We start from the raw sequence: 15,483 nt of genomic DNA on the forward strand, positions 1-15,483 counted from the left end.
GGTAGGTACAGGCATGACTGATACTCCCTGCTGTGTGACTCCAGGTGGTATTGAAGGAAATGGGCTGATGGAATGGCACGGGGTCTTGGACTGAAAGATTAAAATATGCAAAGGAAAAGGCTGAATATGATTATACCAAAGGATGAATAATTAAGGCAGTACTTCTAAAAGTGTTCTAGAACCCCTATGCCCTGTGAGGTAGTAACAGGCATTTCTCTCAAAAAGATCCTGTGCACTAACAGTTTTGACAAAGTGGCAAACCATAGTACCTTCTTTAAAATTCACAATTTATATTATTGGGCTCACTGTCAACCATTCACTAAATTATAATTAAACATCTACTATGTGAAGCAATGTTCTGGGGAACTGAGGATACAGCAACGAACAAAACAAGCCAAGTTCTTGTCCTCACGGAGCCTCCATCTTTGTAATGGTGGCAGATACACAAATTGTACCGTGTACTGAATAAAGTAAAGGAAAAAACATAAAAAAACAAAGGTAAGCAGATGAAGAGAAAGGGTGCTCAGCTATCAGGAGAGGGCATTTTTGTTGACAGTTGGATATAGGGAGAGAGAGAGCTCTGCCAATACACTGGAGAGGGACATTTGAGGGGTGAAAAGGCCCTGAGGCCACAGCCTGCTGGCTTTGAGGAACAAGAAGCCTAGATGAGAAAAAGGGGGAATTGGGGGAGGCCAGGAAGATCCCGGGGTGGGGTGGGAGGAAGGGACGGGGGTGGAGAGAGCATGTCACGTCAGGCGATCAAGAGCAGCATGATTTTACTCTCCATGAGATGGGAAGATACTGGGGGGCTCTGAGGAGCAGCAGGATGATCTGATTGTGCTGGACCCCCTCGGACTGCTGGGTTGAGAGGGGACAGCAAGGGGCCGGGCCTGGAAGCAGGGAGATCAGGAGGAGGCACATGCACAGTGTAGATCGTTTGCTCGGAGACGGTGCGCAGCGGTTAGGCTTCGGCACGTGAAAGGCTCTGAGAAGTCCTAAGGTCAAAAACCTTTGTCGGGCTTCCCTGGCGGTGCAGTGGTTGAGAGTCTGCCTGCCGATGCAGGGGACACGGGTTCGTGCCCCGGTCTGGGAGGATCCCACATGCCGCGGAGCGGCTGGGCCCGTGAGCCATGGCCACTGAGCCTGCGCGTCCGGAGCCTGTGCTCCGCAACGGGAGAGGCCACAACAGTGAGAGGCCCACATACCGCAAAAAAAAAACAAAAAAACCTTTGTTTTCCTTCCTTCTGGCAACATTTTAGGAATGTTGGTTGTTATCTTACAGAATATCACTTGGGAAATGCTGCTTTGAGGGGTATTTATTTCACCCCTGTTCTCTTTTATGTTGCTAGAAAACTTACATTTTGCAGTTAATGTTGGATCAAATAAATATGCATCTATATTTAGACATCCACTAAAAGGTTTCTATGCAGGACACAGACGCAAGAAGGCTGAGAAGTTTCTTGAAGGTGAAAATTTTTTTTTTTGGCCATGCTGAGTGGCTTGCGGGATTTTAATTCCCTGACCAGGGATTGAACCCGTGCCCCCTACAGTGGAAGCATGGAGCCCTAACCACTGGTCTGCCAGGAATTCCCTTGAAGGTGAAATTTATAGATTATGCAGAGGTTCTACCCTTATTTTCCTTTCACTCAGATTTCTTTCTTTTTCCCTGTTTAAAAGAATTATTTTTTTTAATTTATTTATTTATTTTGCGCGGGCCTCTCACTGTTGTGGCCTCTCCCGTTGCGAAGCACAGGCTCCAGACGCGCAGGCTCAGCGGCCATAGCTCACGGGCCCAGCCGCTCCGCGGCACGCGGGATCCTCCCGGATCGGGGCATGAACCTGCGTGCCCTGCGTCGGCAGGCGGACTCTCAACCACTGCGCCACCAGGGAAGCCCCTAAAAGAATTATTAAATTTTATTGCATTGCATATATTTTGGTAAGATGCCACAAGTCCTCTTTTGGGATGAAGCAGGGAATAAACCACCAACCAACCAACAAGTGCTAACTATACCAACATGAAAGCCAAACAGAGGCTTTCAAATTTTCTTTAATAAAGCATCCACCAAACCTGATTCTTTCCTGCACTTAAGTACTTTCCTTTCCTTCTTCAAAAATTACATCCAGAGCCCTCTACGAGACAGAGTAGCGTTCTGCCAGGACCCACCAAGAATGACAAAAAGAATAATATTCCAAGATGCGCACTGTGAAGGTCAGTACTTACCAGAGTAGCACGAGCAGGTTGGTGGCATGTGGTTGAAAGATGAGCGGCTACTATAGGAAAAAGAAAGTCAATGAAGCTCAAGGAAAAGTTTTAGGATAGAAATATTTCTCTTTTACCTGGATTATTCACGGCTAAAAACAACACAAACTGTTTTATATAGGAAACCACAGTGATCATTTCCCACTGTTGATACATCTGTAGACAAGCCAGAAGACTGACTAACAGGATGGAGGATTGAAAACAGAAACTGGATTCTACAAGTCAAAAATCTGGGGTCCAGAGCTGGTTTGCCTTTCACTCTAACTATGAAGCCTTGAGCAAATGACTTAACCTCTTAGTTTTCTCATCTTGAGAACCGGTGTAATAATATCCAACGATGTGAAAATTAAAGCAATGTATGTAGAGCTGAGTAAAACCTCACCTCAGATTAGGGTCATTAGGTTGACAGCTTGCTGAGAACAGCAAACTAACCCAGAACTTCAACTGTCGATCTGAGAAGGGGTTATGACCACTAAATAAGCCAACAGGCTGCTGAATGTAGGGTGATACAATTTCTTAGTCTTAGACAAATGCGTTTTGACAGATCTTGCCTTAAAAGATAAGGAAAAAAACAAAGAATAAAATGGAGCCTATGAATAGCACTTTAGAACCTGGGAATTGACTCCAAAGGACACAGGAAAGTGTAGCTCTGAAAATCATCAACAGCAAAATCCAGAAGAATATTTCAGAAAGCTGTGTAACATCCTTAATTGAAACAGTCTGGTTTATTTTGTCTGTACTGCGAAACAGAGGATCTTAAAGATAAACCAACTGAAGCTAATATGCATAAGAATGAGATAGATTAAAAGAGAAATAAATGATAGTAGAGGATTTCAAGAAAACCAAAAATGCTACAGAAAAATTTAGATCCATGTTGGAGGTAATACAGGACAGAACTGAGGTGGAAAAGTCAAATCAGTGGTACGCAGGATAAATGTCAGGAGTTCTTTCAGAATGTACAAGAGTGATAAATAGGAAACCATCGTTTCACTTAAAAGAATGACAGGAAAGATATGGAGGCCAGGAGCCAGCAGGATAGCACATAGATACCTGGCATTGCTCAGGGACAAAACCAGAGCAAATGAGATAGAAGGGATAAGTGGGTAGAATAGAATAAAACTTTCATAGGCCAAGAAAGATGTATATATGCCCCATCACATTCTAGGCAAAATCGGTGAAAAGTAACCTAGATGCATGCTAAAAAAAGTTTCTGTAGCACAAGGATTAAAAAATTCTACAAGCAATCTGATATGGGAAAAAAAGGCTACCAGAAAAAAAAAGGGGGAGTGGCTAGCCTTAATCTTTTCCACTGTGGCATTAAGCGCCAAAAGACAATGATGTCTACAGAGTTTTGAGGGGGAAGACTGTGAGGAAAGAACTGCATCACTTTCATTGTAGAGTGTTGGTTATTCTCTACTATGTCCTCCCTTCCTTCCATGAGAACATGGCGGTCCAGCTAAGGACTACGTTTCCCAGCCCTCCTTGCTTGCAGTGGTGTGGCCATGTGATCAGGTCCTGGCCAATGGGATATGAGAAGTAGTAGATGCAATTTCCAGGCTGTGCCCTTAAAAAAAAAAAAAAGGATCAGTCCCCATCCCACCCCTCTCTCCTTCCCACTTGCTGGAATGTGAACATAGAGTGCAGGGTGATAAAACAGCTTTTATAGACCTGAGATGGATGCTGCAAGTTGATGATGGCAGAACAAGGAAGAGCTTGGGTCCTGTAAACCACTGATCCTTTCAGCCTTAGACCTCTTACTCAGACTGTTATGTAAAAGAGAAATGAACTTCTATTTTGTTTAAGCTACCATTTTGGCCTTTGTTACAGCAACTGATCCTACCTTTTAACTGTACACCCTGCCAACATATGCCTCACTGATGTTAAAGTAACCAGATCAGGCCCAAGATGGAGCCACTCATGCTAAGCCCCGCATCAGCAAACAGCTCTTCCAGGAAAGGAAGGCCAAAGTCAACCAGTCAGTGCCTGCCTGCCCAGTACAAGTTACATAACCCAGCTCCATCACTTCCCTTTGCTCCTTATAAGAGAAGTAAACTTGCATTAACCACTTAGTAAATGCCCAGTATAACGTCCTTGCTCCTGCTCATCTCTGTCTATAAAAATCTCTCCCCTTGTACAGCTCTTAAGAGATCGTTTCTGTCTGCTAGAGTGGATGTTGCCCAACTCATGCGTCACTGAATAAAAGCTTACTAGATCAGTAAATTGTCTGGGGAAAGTTTTCCTTTCACATTAGGAAGGGACAAGAAAGACCCCTTTTGATTATTCACAAGCTCCCAAAATATTTCCACCAATAGATCTTTCTTGAAAAAACAACTGGAATAGAGATGAAACGAAATTAAGAACTCGGAAGTGGGAAGTTATGGTACAAAGTGGTTGGTGATAAATACGAAACCAGTTAAAACAGAAATAAATTCTAAATTATTGTTGGAAATCTGGCTTTGATAAAAGCGTGAAAAAAGTATTCTTAAGTTGTATAGTATAAAAATAATTATTTACTATAACAATAACCTGAATAAAACCCACAGAATATCCTAACAAGATCTAGTGAGTGAGGGTGGGGAGGTGAAAAAACTAACCTGTGCTATAATTCTATAACCAGATGAGGGGATTTCTAGAGAGACTGTTTCATTCCTGAGCCCGACAACTAGAAAAACATAAGTATAAGAATGTGTTTAGGGCTTCCTTGGTGGCGCAGTAGTTGAGAGTCTGCCTGCCGATGCAGGGGACACGGGTTCGTACCCCGGTCCGGGAAGATCCCACATGCCGCGGAGTGGCTGGGCCCGTGAGCCATGACCGCTGAGCCTGCGCGTCCGGAGCCTGTGCTCCGCAACGGGAGAGGCCACAACAGTGAGAGGCCAGCGTACCACAAAAAAAAAAAAAAAAAATGTGTTTAAAAAACTTCTTGATGGTAAATAATTAACACAAGACTACTGAAGAACAAAATTTCAACAAAAGACAAAAGCATGGAAGCGTTAGAACCAGAAAGCACAGAACAAGGCAAGGAATGACATGTTATTAAAATAAAGTTGAATATGATAAACTCTACTATAAAAATATTCTCAGTGAGTGAAATAATTAGATGCATTTACATGAAATTTAGTAGGCACACACCCAAAGCAAAGTGACACAAAAGTTTTTAAAGGACCCCAAATACATAAATATAAGGTTACCTCCTTTCTCAATGAGATTTTTTTAAAGTTATTTTTGAGCAAATTTGACTATATAAACTTGAAGGATGTGAAACAAATGTCTACTTATTTAATTCAGTAATTTAGTTTTACAAAGGCATAATTAAAATCACGTTATACAAAGTAGTATATTAATTTAGAAGCTTTGCTCTTCTGAAACTCAATTTCATGACATAGCTTTATTCAAACTTTTCAAATGCATCTTCAACATCACTGCTTTCATTATAACCAGAAGAAATTTCAGAATTATTTAGGTTTTCCAAAATATCTCATCTTTACTTCCGTCTAATTCTATCACTATCTTTTTTCCCAACTCACAAGTACTCATTTACGAAGTATTCAGAAAAGCTGATTTTTACATTTGTTCTTTAGATACATATTCTCTCTAGATGAGAGAATGTCTCTGCAAATATCACACTTTCTAAATTGCTTTTTTTAAAGGATACTTAGGGGCTTGTTGACAAGGACACCCAACCCTTGAAGTTGTGCGCTGCCACCCCTAAGAATATCACTAGATCCACCTTTATTTTTATTATTTTTATTTTTTTAAAGAGTTTTTTAAAAATTTATTTATTTTATTTATTTTTGGCTGCGTTGGGTCTTCGTTGCTGCGTGCGGGCTTTTCTCTAGTTTCAGCGAGCGGGGGCTATTCTTCGTTGCGGTGCGCGGGCTTCTCATTGCTGTGGCTTCTCCTGTTGCGGAGCACGGGCTCTAGGTGCGTGGGCTCAGTAGTTGTGGCACGTGGTGTCAGTAGTTGTGGTTTGCGGTCTCTAGAGCACAGGCTCAGTAGTTGTGGCGCGTGGGCTTAGTTGCTCCACAGCATGTGGGATCTTCCTGGACCAGGGCTCGAACCCGTGTCCCCTGCACTGGCAGGTGGATTCTCAACCACTGCATCACCAAGGAAACCCTAGATCCACTTTAAATTTGTCTCTTTTTTCACCCATTCTGTCAGGTGATCTCTATAATTAGCCAACATTGATATTGATTGAGGTCATTTCATACTCATGCATTTTCCCCAAATAGTATTTGTTTTTCAAAATTGTTTTTTAAAAAAGGGAGAATACCACGATATGAAAGACTTTGCAAGGGCTTTAACACGACTCTTTTTTGATGGAAACTTTTGTGGGAAAAAAACTTTTCTTAGGGCTTCCCTGGTGGAACAGTGGTTAAGAATCTGCCTGCCACTGCAGGGGACATGGGTTCGAGCCCTGGTCCAGGAAGATCCCACATGCTGCGGAGCAACTAAGCCCGGGTGCCACAACTACTGAGCCTGCACTCTACAGGCTGCGAGCCACAACTACTGAGCCCACGTGCCACAACTACGGAAGCCCGCACGCCTAGAGCCTATGCTCTGCAATAAGGGAAGCCACTGCAATGAGAAGCCAGTACACCGCAACAAAGAATAGCCCCCGCTCGTCACAACTAGAGAAAGCCCACGCACAGCACGATGACCCAACACAGCCAAAAATAAAAACAAATAAATTTAAAAAATGAAAGCAAACACTGCAATATTCAGATCAGACAAAATAGAATGTAAAGAATATTTACTGAGTACCCGTGATGTGGACACATTTCGGCATTAATTAAGTCTTGTGCATCCCTTAAGGGTGGAATTGATTTCACTACACATTACCTGAGGTCATTTTGTTTCTCGGTATTGTGACTTCTCTTTTCGTCCTTTTGGGTTTCCTATGTGAATGAGAATTATTCCCATTTCTTTCATAACTGGCATCTTGGTCTGAAAAGGCATCTATTTGGAGGCCAATGCAAAAGTTAGCTTATAGGATAAAACGCTAGGTGGAAGTCTATAAAATAATCAGTACACACACATATGATAATTAAAACATATGTTAAACAAATTAAAGATAACTATCCAGTTGTTTTTAAAAAGAACAACAACGTAGGAGTTCTGAAGTAGGTCTTCTGCTCTGGAGCACAGTCACAACATCTCAGAATTAGGTCCACCAATTGGGTCAACAGTGAGAAGACAGAGAATTCAGTTTACTTTAGGAAATTACATTCTAAGCATAAGATTCTCCTTTGTATTCGATAATCCTTATTGGTAGAGATTAAAGAGTTCAGAAGGTGGGCAACAGCATTCTTGAAGGTGCCTCTCTGTGTATATTTGCTGTTTCTTATCACGCTGCTGAACGTGGCTGGAGAAATCATACAACCCCGTTGACTACGTCTCAGCTTAAATTCAGGATCATGAACCACGAGGGGCCTGCGTTCACCCTACCTGGTAATCGAAGTATTTCCCTAGTCCATTCTCACTTCCACTCTCCTGGGTGGCCCTTTCCCACTTCCTCCTCATTCTCTCCCCTCAATCTTGCCATGTCTTTATTGTAAAACCTGAGTTGTTTATCCTGTAAAGCTTCCCAGTTCTGGATTTTGATGACTGTATTCCCATGGTGCCATCTCACATGCTCTCAGTTCTGACTTTTTATAAACTGGTTGGCTCTAGAGGCTTAATCAGATTCAAGTTCTACTTTCTATAAGAATGCTTAGTAGGTGGTGTCAAGTACTTCCATCAGGAGTCACATAATGTCTGTGTGATAACTAATAACTATTAGTCTAGCAGCCATTGGTGACTATTCCCTAGATCCATTTTTTCATTAGGGATTGTGGGAACTTGTGTTTCATATTTTATTACAAACTATTGAATTTATAAATATCAAAACATCACGCATGTACTACTTAAACAAGAGCTATAACACACTAACAACAAAACCAAAGTCAAAGCTACATTATTCAGAAGTAGTAGCAAGTATGTAATTTGAGCTAATGATATGCTGGTGCTTCTCCTAAAGCAGAGTGTTTCAAAGGATGTGCAACACTGCGACCTTAGCCAGAATGGCAGATAGGTCTAAAAATATGTTTCAGATGTCCCTAGGATAGATCTCCATTTATCAGTGGTTGTCATATCATCCTATGATCGTTAGTTTGAAGTAATGAGTTTATAATATTACTTTACTTTACCAATGGCATGGAAGTATTTCAAAGCTTTCACAACCAGTACAGCTGTCTTGGCACTTACAAGAGGAATATTAACCCTATTACAACACCACTTTTAACACAAACTGTTACTTTTTATTCCAACTTGTTTACTGTTCCAATTTCTTAATGCTCTTACATGTGAGCTTTAAGTGTTTTTATTTTTAAAGTAAATGAAAAATGAGTTCAACTATTCAAATGTTGAAAAAGTCAATAAGTATCTTAAGTAGTATTGTACAATAATATGAAGCATCAGACTTCTTTTTTGAACGTTAAGTATTTGAACATTTACAAATCTCCTACCGGCATGCTATTTTGGAAGAGGCATTTTTTAAATTCATAGTAAGATGTATAAACACTCTGATATTAATGGTTAATACCAATATTGGATCTCCAAAAGCGTTTTCACCTTTGACATGAATGTGAAGCTATCTAGAAGCAGAAGGTAAACTTTGAACAAAAAATTGAAACTGCACAATAACGTTAACAGTAATAATTGCTATAGTATGCCGTGAATTGTTCTAATACCTTATTTGTATTGTCTTAATTAATCCTCATAACCATCCTTGGAAGGACACTGGGCTGCATGGAGGTTAAGCTGCTTGCCCAGGGTCGCAGAAACAAGATGGGAACCCAGGAAGCCCGACTCCACAGCTCCAGCTCTTCACTGCAGTGACCTACTTCCTCTCATTATCGGAACATAGACTCAGAATTTACAGAACTGGCTTGGGTAAATCGAACAGAATTCTTTTTGTCCAAGATTTTCTTCTGCACAAACTTTCTATGTTCTACAGCAGAAATCTCTTGCCAGTACGTGAAAAATAATACTGGGAAATGCATCTTCACTCTAAAACCAAGAGTAACTGAGAAAGTCTAAAAGCTCAACTCTTGGAGAGTGAAAAATGGATGGATAATCAACACTATTTAGACTACATTAGGGGTTGTTTTTCCAATCCTGGAGATGGGTCTGGCGAAATAAACTCCTGTGATGATGAGAAAAGTGCACAGTTGTAAGATAGCTGCCAGTTCTAGGGATGCAGTTTGTAAGAACGAAACACTCGGGCACTTGACTTGTGCAGCGATTATGCTCACAGCCTTGGCCTCATTAACAATAGCATGCTTACAGCAGAAACTAACACAACTTTGTAAAGCCACTATACTCCGATACAAATTAATTTTTAAAAATAGCATGCACGTTATCATGGCAAAAGGGACAAAGATATCACAAAGAGCTTGACGAAGGAGAGGTTTGAAGCTCGAAATATATTAATTCGCAATACTGGGTCCTTTCAATAGCCAGTATTTGAGGAAGGTGATCTTTTTTTTTCTTGTAATAGAGAAATATTGCAATGTATTCTGTTCTATGAAGCATCCAGAGCTGCTGTATATTTTATTAAGAATGTATTTGTGATTTTTTTTAAAAAAGTGCAACAAAATTTTTACCTAAACAGTCTGAGACATCATTGAGAATTCTCAGAATTCTCTGTCAATTCACTGAGCTATGAACAAATGCTTTGTGACTACTGCATGAAGTACGTTAATTGAAAAAAAAAATCCCAACTACGCACACCCCCTGCTTAATTCTCACCTCCTACCTCTGAAGAAGCAAACCTCTAAATGTAACAAGCTCCCCTCTATTCCACTGTATTCTGTGTTCCTCCTTTGTTTCCTGTTCTTCCCCCTAAAGCCCAAATGCTAAAAGGACTGGAGGGGTACATGTGGTTAATGGGGTTTATCAGTACACTTTCTCCCACAGCCCACCAAGTCAGGAAGTGAAGGGAACGTCAAGGAATGGCTCTGCCCAACTACCAGAGGGGCTGCAGGAGGAAGCCTCTCCCGTCCATCACTCACAGACTCTTTACCTACTGCTCTCACACGTTCTCCTTGTTTACAATCAGTTTGTGACAATTAGGTCTTTAGCAGCATGTGGTCTCATCACTTAACAGCCTGGCAAATGAACTAATGCCCCAGTGAGCACAAGTCCACTTTTGACGAGATCCGACTGGGGTTTCAGAACAGGTAAATGCAGGTGGGCATGGGGGCCCAGTGGGCTGTGACATCTGTTGCAGGGAGACCAGACCCAGATAAGCCTCGTGCTCAAAAGTCGAACATTTAGAAAAATATAACTATGAAGACCAAATCCTGCTAGCTTCCAATAGATGGAAATTTAGGATTGCCCCCCAACAAATTATAGATTGTTTATTTTTTCATATTATGCATTATCACAAGGCTTAGTATTAATTTACCTAGACTTCAATGAAGATGATGATATAATAATGCCTTGGATTCTTCTCTAAGACCACAGGATTATGGCGCATAATTTTGAAAATATCTGTGTAAGAAAGACAAGAGGCAAATAATTTCTCTCCAGGGTTCTGTTAGGAAACGTGGGGCAGAGAACGATAAAGAGATATTTACCAGGAAAAAAAAGTGACCGTAAAAGGATTCCCATTTCAGAATCTCGCGTGACACTTTTAGTGAAATAGCAGGTAAGTTAACTTTAGAGAGGCTCTGAGAAAAATCTCATCATTTTTCTGACACAGACAAACCAAGGCTGGAGCACAAAAGTGGAGATATTTCAGAGGAATGATGGTAACAAAGTGAAGTGATTGCTTTTTCTGTATACAAAAGGGGAAAGATTTAATTTTTTTTCCTTCTCTTGTCTCAGAGTAAAAGTAAGGAAGTTTCCTTCATAAACACTAAACCTCAGAGCCTTACCTGGGTTGTTTTTTTCTTGATGTTTTCCCAGCAGCGTTAAATTTTCCCCAACCTACCACTTCTTTCCTTCTTCCAGAAAGTCCCGGAGGAGGTCTTGAACCTCCTGGTTCCAAGTGCAAGCAGGGTGTCCTCTCTGAGCACGACAGTAATCTTCTGCTTCCTGAAAGCTGCAATGAAACCTGTTAAGCTGATAACAATTATGTTCTCCATGTTGCTCTGGGCTATCCAGCTCATTTCCTAGAACGATACCTGTTGTGCTGTATAACCAAAGCCAGGTTCTTCCTTTGAAGAACATTTTCTCTGTGCACTGTGCACATGAAAAGTGTAGAGGCTCACACAGCTACTGAAGCCCGAGCGCCTAGAGCCAGTGCTCCGCGAGAGAAGCCGCTGCAATGAGAAACCCGCGCACCGCAAAGAACAGTAGCCCCTGCTCGCCGCAACTAGACAAAGCCCACGCGCAGCAACGAAGACCCAACGCAGCCAAAAATAAAAAAAAAATAAAATAAATTTAAAAAAACGTGTTGGGGCTCAGCAGCTGCCTGGTCCTTTAAATACATTCTTGGTGGGTTTATCTTATTACTATTATTCTTTTAGAAATTGGTAATAATTTGTCAAGGAGACAAAAGGTTTTGTTTTAAGGACCCAGGTGGAGCGCCTATAAGCTGAAAACAAATGCCAGAGATCAATAAAGCAATGGGCCTTCATAGCTAGGGCAGCACCACCTGTGTCTACACAACTGGCTCTACCTTTAACTTTATAATAGATCTTTATTTGCTAAGTCTAAGCTGTAAGGGGATAGAGGATGATGAATATCTAAGTCAGTGTTGCTAAAAATTTAGTAATGTATTTTTTTTTAAAGAAAACCATTCTTGCAGACCCCTACGATGGATTTAAATTATTGTATTGTTTCTTAAATATATTTATACACAAAACTAGGCGTAATCTCTCTCCTAAAGCTCTTACATAATCATAAAAGCCAAAGAATAAATATTTGATGAAAGAATGAATAGAAATTAAATATAAACAAAACTGAAAACCAATGCAATTCAAATTTTGCCAAACTAAATAGCCACTTAGCAGATAAACACAGCTCTGGCCTATGACTGCACAGGTTCTTTTGATTTTGTCATTCACGTTACTTCGTACTGTAGGGGAAGAATCAATTCTCTCACCACTTTTCTTTAATTTGCTGAAAAACCTTTGTCCAGGGCTTCCCTGGTGGCGCAGTGGTTAAGAATCCGCCTGCCAGTGTAGGGGAAATGGGTTCGAGCCTTGGTCCGGGAATATCCCACATGCCGCGAAGCAACTAAGCCCGTGCACCACAACTACTGAGCCTGCGCTCTAGAGCTCACGAGCCACAACTACTGAAACCTGCGCGCCTAGAGTTCGTGCTCCGCAACAAGAGAAGCCACCGCAATGAGAAGACCGTGCACCACAACGAAGAGTAGCCCCCGCTCACGGCAACTAGAGAAAGCCCGCATGCAGCAATGAAGACCCAACGTAGCCAAAAATAAATAAATAAAATAAATAAATAACCTTTGTTCATAGAGCATGTCATTTGATCTTCACCCGTAGCACATCCATCATCTATGTATTTTAGCCAGTTCTCTTTCTTGGCACCAAAATGAGATCACAAATACAAATAAATGTGGGCAGTGAAATTGCCTGGCAGCTTTCAGGGTTCAGTTGGTTATCCAAATGGTCCAAATGATGCTTACATTACTTTAAAAAATCACTGTGGAAGTGGACACCAAAATCAAAAATTCTCTGAAGTGTAAACCCCAAGAACACATCCCTCAGTTTGAAAACCAATGCAATAATCAAACGACTGGTACGATGAAATATAGTATCGTCCCTACTTTCAAACATTTTACAGTCTAATTAGGGGAGAAAAGACATAACACGTGTAGTTAATAAAGTTCCACTACAGAGGTATAGCTTAAATCTGTGAAGGTTCAGATGATTCAGATGAAGATGTATTTCCAGCACTTGAACATATAAGGGTGTCCATGTCTAGGAAGATGGAACAGGCATCTTGGCAGAAGCGTCCACGAGAGTAAATGCATGGAGGTGAGACGGTGGAAGGCATTTATACAGAGAAAGAAATAATGCTCTCTTTGTGGGGGGGGGGGGGGGTAGAAGGACAGTAGTGGGAACTGCAACTAGAAAACTGAATTGTTTCAAACGCCAAGAAAATTAGAGTTTGCAATTTGGGGGGAAGATTTCTGAGCAGAGGAGTCCAAGTCTGGGCTGCAATGGAACAATTTGGGTGCAGGACACTTTCACTTTTCGAAGTTCACAGTCTTAATTTCCCAATATCCTTACAAACATACATACGTTTTAGGCATTTTAAAAAAGTGAAACCTGATGCTCAAGAAATCTTCTTTTAAAGTCAACTCAGGTATCTTACACAGCACTGTAAATCATTTCAACCCTTTTTAGTGCCCGGTATATACTCAATCCATGCTTTATCTAAAGCACAAACACTATCAATAGCATGTTTAACTTAAATGACAAAAAAACTGGTGAGTGTAGCTTAGAATCGAAGAATCAACATACAGTTAGTCTTCTCTCCAGATTGCAGGATGCAGGAAAGCTCTGCTAAGCAACCCAACCAGATTCGGCTGAGCCTCCGCAAAGCTCAGCGAAGACGCCAGAAGGTGGGCGGGAACGCTGAGATCGCGCCCGCGCGTGAGCGCTCAATCAGACTCTCGGAGGGGAGCGGGGCTTTTCCCTCCGCGGAGGGGCCCCCGCCCCACCCTCTTGCCCAGCGATTGGCGAGTCGGCAGCTGGAGGGGCGGAGACTAGAGAAGTCACCGCCATCTGCTCCAATGGAAACGAGACAGAGGCGGGCCCAGTGGCGGAAGGAGCATGGCGTGGAGACAGCTCAAAGTGAGTTCAGCTGGTGCGGCCCTGCAGCGGCTAGGAGAGAACTTGCGGGAAGGCAGCGGGGGGGAGGATGGAGGGAGGGCTAGCCTGGGCGAGGTGTGGACGGGAGGCGGCTCCGAGAGGGTGGGCCTCTTTGGCACGTTTGTGTCTTTGGGGACAGCCGCAAATGATCATGCGTGTGCATTTACACATGTACGTGGTCACTGTGTAAACGGACGTGTAAACGGAGTAGATGCCGACCTGTGTCAGCGCACGTGGGCCTTTATTGAGCCAGGCACAGGGCGCTTAGTGAACACAGGATCGCCTAGCAGTGTGTGCAGCATCCAACCTGGAATGAAATTACAGTAAAACATGGTGCCAACCCTTTTAGATAAAAGTTTAGGGCAGGGTCTTTGTAACGGCGCTCAGAAATCTGTTGATCAACATAAGGGGCGTTCCTACAGTCTCCTGGAGGAGAAGCGAGAAAAATGAATACTAGATCTATGTTGACGGCTAGGAGTGACCCTGAAGGCAAATCCGATCAGGTCACTTCCTTGTTCAGGGAACGAAACTCAAATCACCTGGGTGCATCTCATTCTCCTCTGCCGCCAGGAGTGGAGAGAGCATTTACACCGCCCCGCCCTGCCGCCTAATTAACTTCTATTTATCCTTTGAATATCAGCTTTAAGGCACTTGGTCAAGGAAGCCTTTCTCTACCTCTTTGATTGTTAGGTTCTTCTCTCACTTTTTTCTTCATAGCTTTGTCACAGTTATATGTTTGCATGATCATTGATTTCTGTCTCCTTCTGAGGTTGTACTCCTTGTAAAGGCAGGGACTCGGTCTGTAGCCCATCCTTGAGTGCACAGTCACTATGTGCTGAATGATTGAATGAATGAATGAGTGAGGAACTCAGCATTGGGCAGTGATAATTAGAGAAAAGTCTTATGAGCGATGTTTGAGCTTGATCCAAGAAGACCTGATGCTCTCTAGAGAACAGACCTGTGGTTGCCAAGGGGGAGGGGGGTGGGGGAGGGAAAGATTGGGAGTTTGGGACTAGCAGATGCAAACTATTATATGTAGAATGGATAGACAGCAAGGTCCTGCCGTATAGCACAGGGAACTATATTCAATATCCTGTGATAAACCATAATGGAAAAGAATATGAAAAAGAATATATACATGTATAACTGAATCATTCTGCTGTACAGCAGAAATTAACACAACATTGTAAATCAATGATACTTTAATAAAATTTTTAAAAAAGACCTGATGCTCCTTTAAAAAAAATTTTTTTTGCAACCCTCTTTATTATCCTGAAGTGGAATTTATGTATAATGTAATCTTTCTATATATAATTTTAAAAAGTCAACATAATGTCCTAACTGGAATATAAAGGAGAAGTAAATTTATAATAAAATAATACGTATTTCAACCCA

The 15,483-nt window shown here is 41.8% G+C and overlaps 1 protein-coding gene and 1 long non-coding RNA gene across 5 annotated transcripts in view; one reads left to right on the top strand and one right to left on the bottom strand.

Annotated features, from left to right (window-relative positions):
* Positions 1 to 15,221, bottom strand: LOC109550067 (uncharacterized). Its single transcript, XR_002176447.3, has 5 exons — positions 12,715 to 15,221; positions 10,707 to 11,345; positions 7,100 to 7,216; positions 2,222 to 2,268; positions 1 to 90 (listed from the first exon to the last, which is right to left on the bottom strand). It is a non-coding gene; the product is annotated as an uncharacterized lncRNA (long non-coding RNA).
* The window catches only part of DHODH (dihydroorotate dehydrogenase (quinone)), a 13,211-nt gene continuing 11,733 nt past the window's right edge, over positions 14,006 to 15,483 (top strand). For 3 of the 4 annotated variants that reach the window (XM_019935584.3, XM_004314040.4, XM_019935585.3), the window contains exon 1: positions 14,007 to 14,070. In XM_019935584.3, coding sequence (XP_019791143.1) covers positions 14,050 to 14,070 — 21 coding nt within the window. In that variant the 5' untranslated portion in view covers positions 14,007 to 14,049. Of the gene's footprint in view, positions 14,071 to 15,483 lie in introns of all 4 variants that reach the window. The other variant, XM_033843966.2, reaches the window with a different exon arrangement.

This window comes from Tursiops truncatus, chromosome 19 (genome assembly GCF_011762595.2).
Source record: "Tursiops truncatus isolate mTurTru1 chromosome 19, mTurTru1.mat.Y, whole genome shotgun sequence".
Classification (NCBI taxonomy): domain Eukaryota; kingdom Metazoa; phylum Chordata; class Mammalia; order Artiodactyla; family Delphinidae; genus Tursiops; species Tursiops truncatus.